The 13,799-nt window shown below is 30.9% G+C and overlaps 1 protein-coding gene and 1 long non-coding RNA gene across 8 annotated transcripts; one reads left to right on the forward strand and one right to left on the reverse strand.

Annotated features, from left to right (window-relative positions):
* Window positions 1–208: 208 nt before the first annotated feature.
* On the forward strand, window positions 209–5,372 carry LOC107491982 (uncharacterized). 7 transcript variants are annotated; one of them, XR_008010284.1, is made up of 9 exons: window positions 209–813; window positions 1,092–1,165; window positions 1,522–1,611; window positions 1,710–1,761; window positions 2,465–2,524; window positions 3,380–3,474; window positions 3,770–3,878; window positions 4,009–4,054; window positions 4,750–5,372. It is a non-coding gene; the product is annotated as an uncharacterized LOC107491982 (long non-coding RNA). The 7 variants fall into 7 exon arrangements; XR_008010281.1 differs by lacking the exon at window positions 3,770–3,878; XR_008010282.1 differs by lacking the exon at window positions 4,750–5,372 and having other exon boundaries at window positions 4,009–4,742.
* Window positions 5,373–6,340: 968 nt separating this feature from the next.
* On the reverse strand, window positions 6,341–7,876 carry LOC107491980 (putative F-box protein PP2-B12). Its single transcript, XM_016112929.3, has 3 exons — window positions 7,434–7,876; window positions 7,206–7,324; window positions 6,341–7,079 (listed from the first exon to the last, which is right to left on the reverse strand). The coding sequence occupies exons 1-3, from the start codon at window positions 7,725–7,727 to the stop codon at window positions 6,509–6,511; spliced, it is 984 nt and encodes a 327-aa protein (XP_015968415.1). The 5' UTR covers window positions 7,728–7,876; the 3' UTR covers window positions 6,341–6,508.
* Between the last annotated feature and the right edge of the window lie 5,923 nt (window positions 7,877–13,799).

Consider the following 13,799-nt stretch of genomic DNA (forward strand, 5'->3'; position numbering starts at 1 on the left):
TTTTTATTCAAAAAAATATACTACATTATGTCATATTTAAAATTTATATTAAATTATAATTATATTTTAGAATATTTATTTATAATTTATTTATTATTTATTCTAAAATAATTTTTTAGTTAAATTATAGTTAAATTAATTAGACTAATAAACTAATAAATTAGTAATTAGAGCGATTTAATCACCGGTGTGATTTTCAAAACCTTGAGTCAAGTCACCAGGATCGGCTGGGTAGTCCTGTTCATTAGAATAGAGCCGGAAGTTGCAAATGTCTTCGTCTATGGCAGCAAGGGAAAGCCGTGTGTCAAAGGAGAAAGAACTGAGTGAACCCCGATGAAGAAGAAGGTTTAGCTGCAGAGACTATGAGCACAAGGTGAAGAGAACAGCGAAGGGTATCCCAGTAACCAGTAGGGTCGAGATTGTAGCTGAAGATTTGAAAGTCGGACTAAATGGGAAGGGAGATTTCGGATCGGAAAAGTGGAACGGCGTTGGAATCTGCTGCACATCACGCGCTTGAAAGCAGGAAAATATTCTTGCATACGTCTTCTTCTTCCTCCAAATACATACTGTTTCTACTGTTAGTTATTTATTCCAAAGTGGGATTAACACTATCGGGCTTCAGGTTTCAATATTTGTGTTCTTTTCTTTTGCTGTCTTTTTCAAGTATTCATTTTTTTTTGCAGTTTAGGGTTCCAGACATATTCAAACGAGTTGCAACTTAAAGTGTTGTCGGTAATGGTTCTATAATTCACGGATAAGCATAGGATTCTTGCATAACTCAAGCGCCTCGATCATGACATCAAATTCCTTCAGGTTCTTTCTTTCTTTCTTATAATTTTGATTTGCTTACTAAGAAAGTGGAATCTAATTTAGTTGCAAGCAAACTTCTTTGCAAATTCTGAATTGTCTGTTATCCGTCAGAATTTCTTGCCAAGTTTATTGCTATCCATTTTTCTTTAAAATTCATTTCCTGTGTTTTCTTAAACTATGCAGGAAAAAGCAGATAATGTGTCAGTCATTTTATTAATATCTCTGCCTCTTTTTTTTTTTTTTTTTTTTTGTTCTTGACCATTTTCCTTATCTTCCCTTAGGAGGAACAAGGTGTAGAACATCTCTTCAAACACTTGCAGGATTTTCCAGACAATACGTACAGCATTTTGATATTGTATGCATTATTTTTTTATTTCCTATCATACCTATTATTCATTTGTTTGTTTCAAGTCATTCATGTTTGATAAAGATATGTTTCCAATGAAAATTGTGAATCAAATAGGTATCTAGTTAGAATCACCCCTATAGTGTTTTGACAAACCCCAATTCAATTTCTAATTGGTTTGGCTGAGCTAATTACTGCTTCACATACTTGAATTTCATATGCTTTGTATTGCTCTGTGATACATTCCATTATCACATATAAAAAGTTCTCATCGTTTCATCAAGTTTGTTTATTTATTTATTTATTTGAATTCTATTATTTTGGTGACTTTGTTTTAACTGATATCGTGCATGCTCTATTTTCAGGTCCTTTATTTATTTAATTAATTTTGTTCATTGCAAGAGGTCCGTTAACTCTTTCAAACCTCTATATTTAGGAGGATAGGTGGGAACATGGTAACTAACTTCATCCATTCTAATAAATTTTTTCATCAAATCTATAATTGTCCTTTATTTATATATTTGGTCATTTATTTGTGTTTTGGCTTCTAAAGGTTCAAGTTGGAGTATAACCTTTGTACAAAGTTGACAGTAAATTGGGTGAAGGTGAGCGTCTATTGCAGCCTCTGGGTTTTCAAAGTTATTTGAAACTTTTGGTTTGAGAATTGAGATTGATTTTAGTTTTAGTTGACTTCTACTTTTTATTTCTCAAATGGCACTAAAATTTGGGATAAGATCAGCAAAGGCAAAAAATATCTTGATTTGGCAATAAATTTGGGCACTATAACTATAGCCCTTCTTATGAGTGACAAATTCATTATATATTCCTTTAATATCTTGATTGTAAATATCCTTCATTACACATTTCTATATTGATGAGGTAGAGGATACTAGCAGAGATAGAGACAATTGACAAAAAAAGGTCAATAAAGTTTGTTGTCATGTCTGTGTATTACAATTTTCTTCAAGATAGGTATCTTTTTAAAATGGGATTTTATCTAAAATGATTGTATATTCAAAAATATTAGAAAATACTAATTTTTTTATCTTACAATAAAATACATAACAGAAAATGAGTGAAAAGAGAGAATAAAAATGCCAGATAAAAAGAGATAATACTGGTAATTTTTTATCAAGGATCTAATTCATTTAAATTAAGATGTTTTTAATAATTTGATTAGTTCCAGTACATAATTAATTTGAGACACTTATTTTGAAATTGATATACCCTATAGTTAATGTATATAAAGATGAATTATGTTTGTATCTATAGATTGTGATTTGAGTTGAAATGATATATCAATTTCAGGTTATGGTTACATCCTGACCTTTAGATAAGCATACATTGGTGAGAATTGTGAGAATTGCGGTGAGTGAGTACTTCCTTGCAATATTTACTACAACTAATCTTTTAAATACTGCCATAGAAACTGTGGTCACTATCTAGATCCAAAAAAAAGATCAATAAGGTATACTGAAATGACTGCACCACCATTTCTTGTGAATTAAATACAATTTTCTGATTTGAACTGTTGACAAAATAAGTCTATATTATTTAGCTTGAGCTTGATACTTTTGGTTTGAGATGGATTAAGGTTTTAGTTGATTTCTGTCTTTTAAGCAGCTCAATGTTTTCCCCTCAACTGGAGGTTCTATACTTATCCTTAGAAATGAAAATTTCATACTGATATATCTGCACCACCACTTCCTTTGAATTAAATACAATTCCTAATATAAACTGTTGACAAAGCTATCATCATATGCACATAATGTTACATTAGTATTATGGTACTAATAGTAACATCCTCAGTCACACCAAAGATCGAAGGCTTGGTGTTTATTATTTCAGGTTGGGGTGAAAGTGATGTTATAGTAGAAGCTTAGTGATCTTTTTCTTTGATTTTGTAAATTTGTCTTTCGTAAAATTTTGTTTGTTTTTGTTTTATTTTTTTATTTTCACCCTTCTCCAATAAAAGTGCTCTTATTAGTGTATTTTCTATTCCATGTTTCACATAAATTTGAAATAATGGGAATTACAGTTGACTTTATTATTTTTATTAATTTGCATAAGCTTGGAATTTTCTTATGTTTACTTTTTAATATGGTGAAGTTTTGCTTCAGTTACTATTTGCCCTTTGGAATTATCTTAATGGCAATGTGCAGGGATTTTTTATTGCATTAATGCCCCATTCCCCTCATATGTGTATATACTATCATTATGTAGGTTGTGCTCAAGGGAGAAGTACTTGGGGTGGATTGTTTGATACAGATGACAATGGCATTTTTTATTCCAATGACCCAAACTATGACAACACTGAGGTAAATAGTGCAAAGAAATCGAGCATTCAAGTGCATATGACTAATATTGGAAGATGAGCATTCAAATGAAAGGAAAAATTAATCACCACCACCACCTGATTTGGTGGATTACAAAGAAAAAGCAACAGTAGATATGGACGAATAATTTGTAACTGATGATGTTATTGCAACAATTGATGAACTCAAAGAACTTCAAATGCCACAATGTAGTTACTATTTTGTTTCATTGTTTATTTTTCATTAGTTGAAGTTAAGATGATGGCATTGATTGTTTTTAACCTTTTCTTCCTACTAGCTGCATCTTTGATTGGTTCATTTGCCAATTCAAAAATTCTTGCTGCATTTTCTGTTCCTACTGGGAAGAATTCATGTAATATTTTGAAATACAAGAGTCTGATCCTGAAGTAATTTCAAGACCTTTGCTATTTTTTAGATTTCATTTGATATATACATTTTCTATTTAAGAGGCATAATCTATTGAATTTGCATATATGTATCATTAGGTAAGTACTTTAATAATTGTCTCTTTGATAGTGTGATTGCTTGAATTGGTGGCATGCTTTTTGGCTATGATACGCAGGTATTTATTTCATTTCATTTTGGATTTCATATACACGATTTAAAAAAATCATTATTCCTTCTTTAAATTCGTGTTTATTATACCACATCTGCCTCTAATGATTCTTTCTGTTTCTGATTGTGTGCATCAAAGTTACTGATTTCATCTGATTTCTTACTTATAGTAGTTTATTTGTGAAATTCTAACGTGTGTTGACTGAAGATATGAGAGATATATCAAGGCATTTTTCCTCCTTCAATCATACTCCAAGTGTAATTAATAACCAAAACTTCTATTTTACAATTCATTCTGTTTAAAGTAAGAACTGAGTTGTCACAATCAAAACAAGAAAATTTTGATGCAGCTTTGTCTTTGGTGCATCTATTCTTTTATAATATTTGTTTTATACATAAAAAAAAATTGTAATCTAACTTTATGTTACTTACATATATCATATGTCTAGACTGATAAAAAGGTAAGTGAGGTGATATAGAGTTTAAAATAGTTAAATTATGTTATTCACCTAAGGCTCCGTACCATCCCATCTAAATTGAACATTGCTAATTGCCATTGTAACCGATGCAATTTTCAATTCTCATGGCCGCATTCAATTTTTTTTTACATTTTTGAACTTCTTAAATATCAGTTTGTTTATTTATTGTTGTTTTGATTGGTGTCGAATGACTAATATGTGATTAATGACCCGGCTTTGTCAGGTTGAGGCTTAATTGGTCACGAACCTCATCTCGCACAACATTGTTTAAGTGGCTAAAGCAAATTACAAATTCCATAAAAGATATTTTTTTGTTGGTTTCATGGTTTAATTGCTAGATGCAGAGAATGATCCTTAGTTGATAAATCTAATGGCTTCTTAAGAATATGTGCTTTTTTTTATCCAAAGAACATTGGAGGCCAAAAAACAGGTAGATTAATGTCCACATGATGCTTCCAATGAGCCTTTAGGTAAATATTGCAAGTTTGTTCTTTCTTTTTGTTTCTTCTTACATTTAATTTTTGTATTTTTAGGAATACATTTAATTCTTGATGATGACTCGATTTTAGAGAAGTTCTCCGCAGCAATTAGTGCATCCATCGTTGGTGTAATTAGAATGGAGACATCACTTGGAAGATACAGTATTAGGGATGTTTTTTGTTTAGTTTGTGTATAATTTTATATTCCATGAATTTTGTTCTTTTGTTTCCAACTTACCAAGTGACTACATGGAAGAGTATGTTAAACAACAATGTTAAAAGAATGGAGTTAACTTTGAGGGTGTTTAAAAGTTTTTAATAAGTTAGAATTTAATAGAATGTTTGAGAGAATTAAATTAATTATGGAGAGAATTCTTTGATTAGGAACCAAAAGAATATAATTGAAATAGAACATGTAGAGTGTGTTTGAAATAATTATTTTGTCCTTTAACTATTACCACTAACTCTTTAGTGAGGATAATTTTAATAATATCATAGTTCATGAGAATAGTTCATGAGAATACAATTGAAAGTGGTTTGATTTAAACTGAATCATGATTGATTTCTTACTAGAAATTAAATCTGCGTTACCTTTTACTAAAGTATAAAAAAGAATTTTAACACTGGAGTGAATTAAAATCACAATGTTTCTAAACACATTCCTTATCTTACATTTTTTTAAGTTAAGAATTTTAACACATCACTGCATCTACAAACACTAGAATAGTCTAATAATCTTCATGTCTTCTTTTTTTTTATTGAAATGATTACAATTTACTTTAAAATTTACAAATATTTTAAAAATAATAAAGATGATATTTTTTTTTACACCAGATAAAATAACCAACAATTTTTTATATACAATTCTTTATATTCATGTTATTCTAATCTATGTATGTGTTGCCCGTGCATAGCGGATACCTTATTAATAAAAATATAAAATTATGCCTAATAAATTAATATATTTTATATTATTTTAAGAAAATATATAAAAATATTAGACAAAGATATAACTTATTATTTTCTTTTTATTTATTATCATTAATTTTTCATAATTACATTTTTTATCCTTTTATTTTTTTCTAAATTTTATATTAAAAAATAATTTTTTTATTATTTATTTAATTTTATATTCAATTTATTATCAAACAACATATAAAAGCACTATTTATGTCTTTATCTTATTCTGTGAAACCAACCGCAGCCATTTAGTACAAGAAGACGGGATACAATTGATTTTGGGAGCTCAATATTGCATGGTGTAAAAGATCAAAAGCACAACCCAATGAAGTTGAATGAAGTTGTAGGAAATGCAGAGAGCGAGATACATAGCAGTCCATGCAAATAAGATCATATTTCATTAAACTACCCAAAAATTTTGGTCTACAGAGACACTATTAAATGGAAGAAAGACATTGAAAACGAAAAGAAAAGAATGCAGAAACATGTACTAATCATAAAGTGATCAGAAGAAAACATGCCCTTCTTGGGTATAGATTATTACTAATTTGATTTGATTGAATTGATTGGGTTGAACTTAGACCTTATTTCAATTCCTTGAACGACAAGCCCACCCTTCCAATCGCCACTCTTGACTTCATAAACAGCCATTTCCATTTCCCTGTCTTCACATCCTTTGTTGAAGAACTCGCCCAATTCAATCTCCCACCACCCGTCATCTCTCTTCTTCGGACACTCACTCCCACCTTTGCAATCAGGAACACTCTCCACAGAAGGTTCAGGAGATGGCGGTGGCGGCAGTGGGGCTGGCTCTTCAACGTCGGCCATCAATCGATAACGACGACGGGATCTGCGAGGAATAATTTGGCGCATACTTTGCCCCTGGGGCTTTTCTGCGTCCAAATAGACAGTTCGCTTTGGAGGATCGGACTCTCCGGCGATGCCAACGGTGACCTCAACCGGCTGGTAATCGAAACCGTAGGATCTACCCATCAGGCTTGGCTTGTAGACAAGATAAGCTCCGTACATTGTGTCTTCAGAGAGCATGGCTGTGTTGATCCACCCCCTAATTTCCAGCCAGCATACACTTACAAGTTCTGCTACCTCCGAAAACCTGATATCATTAATCATCATAGCATGTTAGGTGATTCAATCTCATTGATCTTCCTGCCCACCAACTGTTCGATAGAATGTGAAACTCAGAATTAAATAGAGAGGAATGGATGGTGAATTTAGTCACCTGGTGTCTGGAAGAGAAATCCATCTCCAGTACCTGGGTGAATCTCCCCATACAATAGAGAGAGACCTAGCCGAGAGCATGTAACATTTCTTCCCGTATTTCTTATCCAATGCAAAGCTCTGATTTCACAGGCAAAAAAGATATACAGCTGAGTCAATATCACTAGTTCAATTATTGCATATAAAGGTCAAGAAAAAGAGAGAGATAGAGAGAGTTAAATTATTTTACTTTTTTGCCGGAGTCAACGAGGAGGGGCTTGTGGCAGAGATGGAAAAACAGGTCCTTCTTGGAAGAGAGATGAGGGAATTGCGATTGGGAGAGGATGGATAGGTAATCGGAGGGGAGGAACCTCTCCCAAACGAGGTCAGATTGGGCCGCGGAGCGGAAGGAGGAGGAAACCACTGAAAGGGCGGAGGCGTCGCGAGGAGTCGTGAAGGATAGCACATTTGCAATGCATCCTTCTGGAAGGTTATCAAACTCCATTACTCTCTTTGGCTCTACCGCCTTTGCTACCATTATCATTATATGAATGCCTTCTTCCTCTGTGTTGTGTTGTGTCTGTCTTTGGGTGTGTTGCTGTGGTTTATATTGGGGGGAGTGCGAAGAGGTGAAAGTGCAGGGTAGCTTAGCGGTTAAGAATGCATTATATACTTCGCATATTTATTTTTGGTTGCCGCACATTTTGAAATAAAAAGCCTATACGTATGCTGCCCTTCCATGTAATATCTGATAAAAGGAAAAGTAGAGCGAGATAAACTATTTCCGTTTTATCACTTAATAAACTCTCTCTTTTAATTCAAGCTTACCTTGTTAAGCTTCGTCTAATTAGTCAATTAATTAATGAATTATGTTGAAATCCATATTTTTATAGCTCTTTGGATAACAAATATTTTAAGAAGACGCTAATAACGAAAAAAATAAAAATAAATAAATTTTATATTTTTAATAAATATATTAAAAAATTTTAAAACTTTTATTTTCATTTGTTTAACAGGTGTCAAGTTAGTTTTTTTCCTGGTGCCTAGGTGTCAAGTTAGTTTTTTCTTGGTGACTAGGTGTCATTTTAAAAAAATTTCAGATACGTAACATCTTTATATTTACATTACATTTAAATTCTAATATTTTTTGTTTTTTAATTAAAAATTGCTACTTCATAATATTTCCTACTGTTTTGTTATCATATCAATATAATTCTAGCAAATTAATTCCAAGTATATATACATTCGTTCTACATAGATTTATTGATTTCTATTTTTATAAAGCAAATATAAAACTCAATTTCAAACTATTCTTATTCTATGAAAAGGAAAACCAAAGAATAAATTAAAGGAGCAAAAGGACCTTTATCTTTATAGCATAAAAGTATCCGTCTAATGAATCCCACGTCAAACAAGTCTTTATTAAGCATTTTAAAATGCCATATTGCTAAATTGCAGCCTGAATATGCCTTATAATGAGTTATGCACTTACGCCTTCAATTTCATATATCTGCAGGATAATGTGGCCTTTTGTACACTTGTTTGTAGGAAACATGTATCGATCTAGATCAGCTCAGCTGTTCTTTCCTCCTATTGCAGGAAAAGAATTGAAAAAATTCTTAATAGCAATTTTAAGTTTATCTATTATTTTTAATTTAAATAAAATAAAATAAAATAAAATAAAAACTAACATTAAATTAGCTCATAGGACTAAAATGGAACTTTTTCTACGTGCTTTAAGAATCCGACACACTTCGACGCTCTAAGTTAGTTTTTGTAAGGGAATATAGTAATTCTAATATTTTACTATGGCAGCAATTTTTAAAATTTATAGCCATCAAATAATTATTTATGAGATTTTTAATGGTATGAGATTAATGTAAAATTTTATCTAATGACTAATTTTTTTTTGTTGATTATATATTGATCAGAATTTGATAAAATTACTAATCCTTTAAACTTTTCCTATCTCAACCTATCTCTTTATTTTATTCAAATATTTTTTTTATAAAAGGGACTGTTCATGTAAAGATTGCAAAAATAACTTTTTTTAAGTTGTTTATTTCATCACAATAAAAAATTATACTCTAAAAATGTAAATTAATATAAAAATTTAAATTATGAATAAAATTAAAAATTTTTAAAAAGAAGTAATTATATTAATAATCTAACTAATATTAATTCAAACGACACTGAATTTTTTAAATTTATACAAAATCAAGTTTTTAAAAATTTTTAATTTTACAATAAATGTTATTTAAAGAATTCAAAATAAATAAAAATTACTAGACTAAAAATAGAACAATTAGCAATATAAATTAGTAAATTAAAATATAAATTTTCAAAANATATTAGAATTAAAGTAACGATTTTAAAAATATATCAATATTTTTTAATAAAAATAATATTTTTAATCTATATCATGTATCAAAAATTTAATATATAATAATTTATTCAATAGACGAAATTAAACATCTCTTATTTAAAAATGTTTTTAACGATTTTGACATTTCTTGTAAACATATTGTTTGTTCAAAATCCTTGTTCAGAATCATCAATTACGTGACCAGAAATAAGTATCTATCAAAATGTGATTAATTTCATAAAGTCTGACTTAAATCGTATTATTTACAATAATAAATATCAAAATGTAAATCTATTTTCGACCAAATTATAACATATAGATTAAAAAAATAAATAAATGAATGACATAGAGCAAAATCAAACATTTGCTCTCATAACATAGAGAAAATTCTCAAAAAAGAAAAAATTATCTCTATACCATGATTTAAAGAATTACACAATCTTTTTTTTAATAAACTTTATATCACTATTTTCATCTAGAGAAGCTTCAACAAAATATAAATAAGGTAATACTAAGAGATCAATATTTTTATTAAATAATAAAAATAATTAACATTAACTCAAATATAAAAAAAATTGTTGACTCTTAAAATTTGTAATTTCACAATATTTTTGTCTATATTTTAAATTTTGGCGTGGTATAATATAGATTCATTCCTAACTAGAATTATTATTAGCTTATATTTTACGCAATCTTTTGTAGCTTATCTTAGTAGTACTAATTGCCTACTTGATCTTGTTATTTACTAAAACACAAATTAATACTCACCAACCAAGCAGTGCAAATTAAAAAAAAAAACGAACCAAAAGAGACACGAAGCGAAAGATCGTGTGATGCATGTATTACTCTAAAAGATATATATACGATGATGCAAGACCACTTTAAAGATAAATTGTATCTGAACGATGGTTTTGTTGTATCGTATGTGACAAATTATATAAGATTAAGATGAAAGTAGTTCATATGCGGCACATGGCTAGAATGAGAACGGTGGTTTCGTCCAATACACAATAGGCGGTTCATTAAGATACGGATGAACTCTAATGAATAATGACCACTTTAAAAATAAATTGTATCTGGATGATGATTTTATTGTATCGTATGTGACAAATTGTATAAAATTAACATGAAAGTAGTTCATATGCGGCACATGAATAGAATGAGAACGTGGTTTCGTCCAATACACAATAGGCGGTTCATTAAGATACGGATGAACTCTAGTGGGTAATGACCGACTGAGGGGTGAAGAGTGATATAAGGGATTTTTTTAGAAATAAAATAAAAAAATAATTATTTTTTTATATTTAATTTTTAACTTTAATTTTTAAATACGATTTTTTTATTTAGGGCGAATTCGCTCCACCCTCCAGCGAAATTTATATTTTTTTATAGAGTTTACCTAATTCTGCGAATTTTACTTCAATTTTTTTTAAATTATGAAACTCAATTTTTTAAGCTATTATCATCGATTCTAAGAGTACATAGGAGTACACAAAAATATACCTATAACAACTATGACTTCTTATAAAAAATCATTATTTTTTCGATAAAAATATAATTTATTTTTGTATATTTTTGTGTACTTTTATATACTCGGAAACGATAATAATAGTTGCTATTACCTGTTGTGAAGTTTAAGAATTTGAGTTAGTCATTTTTTTAGAATTTAAAATGAAGTTAGCCGAGTGCGGTTGTAGAAAAAAATTATATTTAAAAAATTAAAATTAAAAAATAAAATTTTAAAAAATAATAATTTTTTATTTCAATAAAAAACCTGTAATATAAGTGGCTTTTGAAACCATTGTTAAGACTCATCTTATATTGGTTTTTAAAAAAAATATTTTATTCTTTTTTATTTTTTTTAAAAAATTATTAACAAAAATTATTTTACATTTAAAAAAATTTTAAGTATTCAAAACTTTTTTTTTGCTTTTTTTTAAATAAGATATTATTAATTTTAAAAAAATAATTTATTTTTTTAATAAAAATATTTAAAAATATATATCTAAATAAATTTTAAATTAAATAAAATATTTTATTAAAAAAATATTTTTTTAACCATAAAACTAATCCAAACTAACATTAAAAAATGAAAAACGCAATATTACTTACTGTATCTAATATTCACCATGTATCCTGCTTCACCTACAAACATGCTCTAAGAACAGCAACGCGGTGAATACTCTCCCTTTAAAACTGTCAGTAGTTCCTCCAAATGTTACATTAAATTTGTTATGGGTTCATCGTATTAGAGACAGAGAATCTTTAGGCGCTTGGGAGTCTATTCAAAGATACATTAGGTGCACATCTTCTGTTAGTTGGATACCACCTTCTTGGTGGATAAGTCGACGGCCTATGACCACGAGAAGTATCTACCACTACTCTAAAATTTTGAGCGGATGCACACTTACAGTTGGGGGCAGCAATGCACACTTTTACAGAGCACTGTGCGTTGTACATCATGGTATAATTGTAAGGAGATGGATAACCCTTTTAATTTGTTGTTTGTTTAGGAGTTAAGTATGATTTTGGTCCCTAACGTAGATGCTGAAAATTTATTTCGTTCTCGACCTTTTTTCGCTACAAAATGGTCCCAAAAGTTTTAGTTTGTTTTAAAACCGTCCTTTGGACCAAAATGCCCCTTCCCCTTCTTCTCCAAAATCAAGCACAAGTAGAAGCACAAGCACAAGCAGAAATAGAATCAAAACCAGAAGCAACAACAACAATGAATCAACAATATAATCAAGCATAAGTAGGAACAGGACAACAACAACAACAATGAATCAACAATGGAATCAAGAAGAAGCAGGAGCAGGAGCAGGAGCAGGAGCGAAAACAGAAGCAGGAATAAAACAACAACAACAACAACAATGAAATAATATAATCAGCCCAGAAGCAGAAGCAACCAGAAGCAACAATAATAAAAAATTAACAACATAATAGTAGAAGAAGAAGAAGCCGGCAAACCACCCGAAACCGCCATCACAGCGCCGATACGCCATCACATCCTGCGACCCTTTTTTCTTCTCTCTTTGTGCTACCATAGCGCCACCATCACAGCGCAACCTCTTCTCCTCTTTCGGCACACCACAGAAGCCTTCTCCTGTTCTTGCCTCAAACTAGAACTCACCGCCATTGAACACCTCTGTCGAGCCTAGAGGAGCAGCAGTGAGATCCAGCCAACGAACGACGACGAGCAATGGCGGCGGATTGGAGCAGCGGCAGTGGCCCTTCCTCCTTCCCCCCTCGATTTTAAAACAAACTGAAACCTTCAGGATCATTTTGTAGCAAAAAAAAGGCTGAGGATGAAATAAATTTTCGGCCTCTACGTTAGGCACCAAAATCGTACTTAACCCTTTGTTTGGGTGTGGGAGCGAATGTCGTGGCTTGCGCCCATTCTGAGATAACAACTTGCACCAGTTGAAATACCAGGTACTCGGAGGTAACAATACAATATTTAATCTGTCTTTTACTTTATTTTATTTATATTTTACTGACAGTACATAATTTTACCTATATTTTAATGTTATGTGTTGCATGTGGAGTCATTATCCATGAAATAAAGCGTGGACATCAAAGATCACAACGTCTTTTAGGTAGGAAATAGATGACATGGACGAGGTCAGTATTTTTATTTACAATATTAATTTTCTAATAATATCTTGTAGTTTGTTTAGCGGTTGTATGAAAGACTAGTCATACACGCCGACTTATATGGATATCTTGAAGTGTGTGACACAGTGCTTCCATTGCTATCATTTGAGTGTGTCGAATGACACCTTGTGGATGATTGATGCGCCAATTCGGATATGTACAACCCATCCTGGAGCCAGCAAAAGTCATCGGAGTGGATCAATATTGCATCACTCTTCGCAGAATACAGGGCCATGAATGGAGCGGGTTACATGCCTAATGGATAAAAGATTGGCACAGACGATGCATCGCTCGATTGCAAGAGCAGCATCAGCTTCTAATCACTGATTTTAGATCCTCTGCTGATTACCAGACTTGGTACTTGGCTGCCTTCGGGATGTAGATGAGGTTGTCGAAGGGAGTTCCTCAACAACCACCTCAGCAACCACAACATGATGCAGCATTTCAGTTATTTTCTTATTACCAACAATAAACACCACAACCATCATAGCCAAGCCTAGCCAAGTTTTGGTAATTAATGGTATAGCTAAACCTAGACTAGACTTCTACAATTATAGTTTCACCTTCATGGATGGGTTGGCTTCAACTAATGGTCTA

Source organism: Arachis duranensis, chromosome 6 (assembly GCF_000817695.3).
Source record: "Arachis duranensis cultivar V14167 chromosome 6, aradu.V14167.gnm2.J7QH, whole genome shotgun sequence".
Lineage (NCBI taxonomy): Eukaryota > Viridiplantae > Streptophyta > Magnoliopsida > Fabales > Fabaceae > Arachis > Arachis duranensis.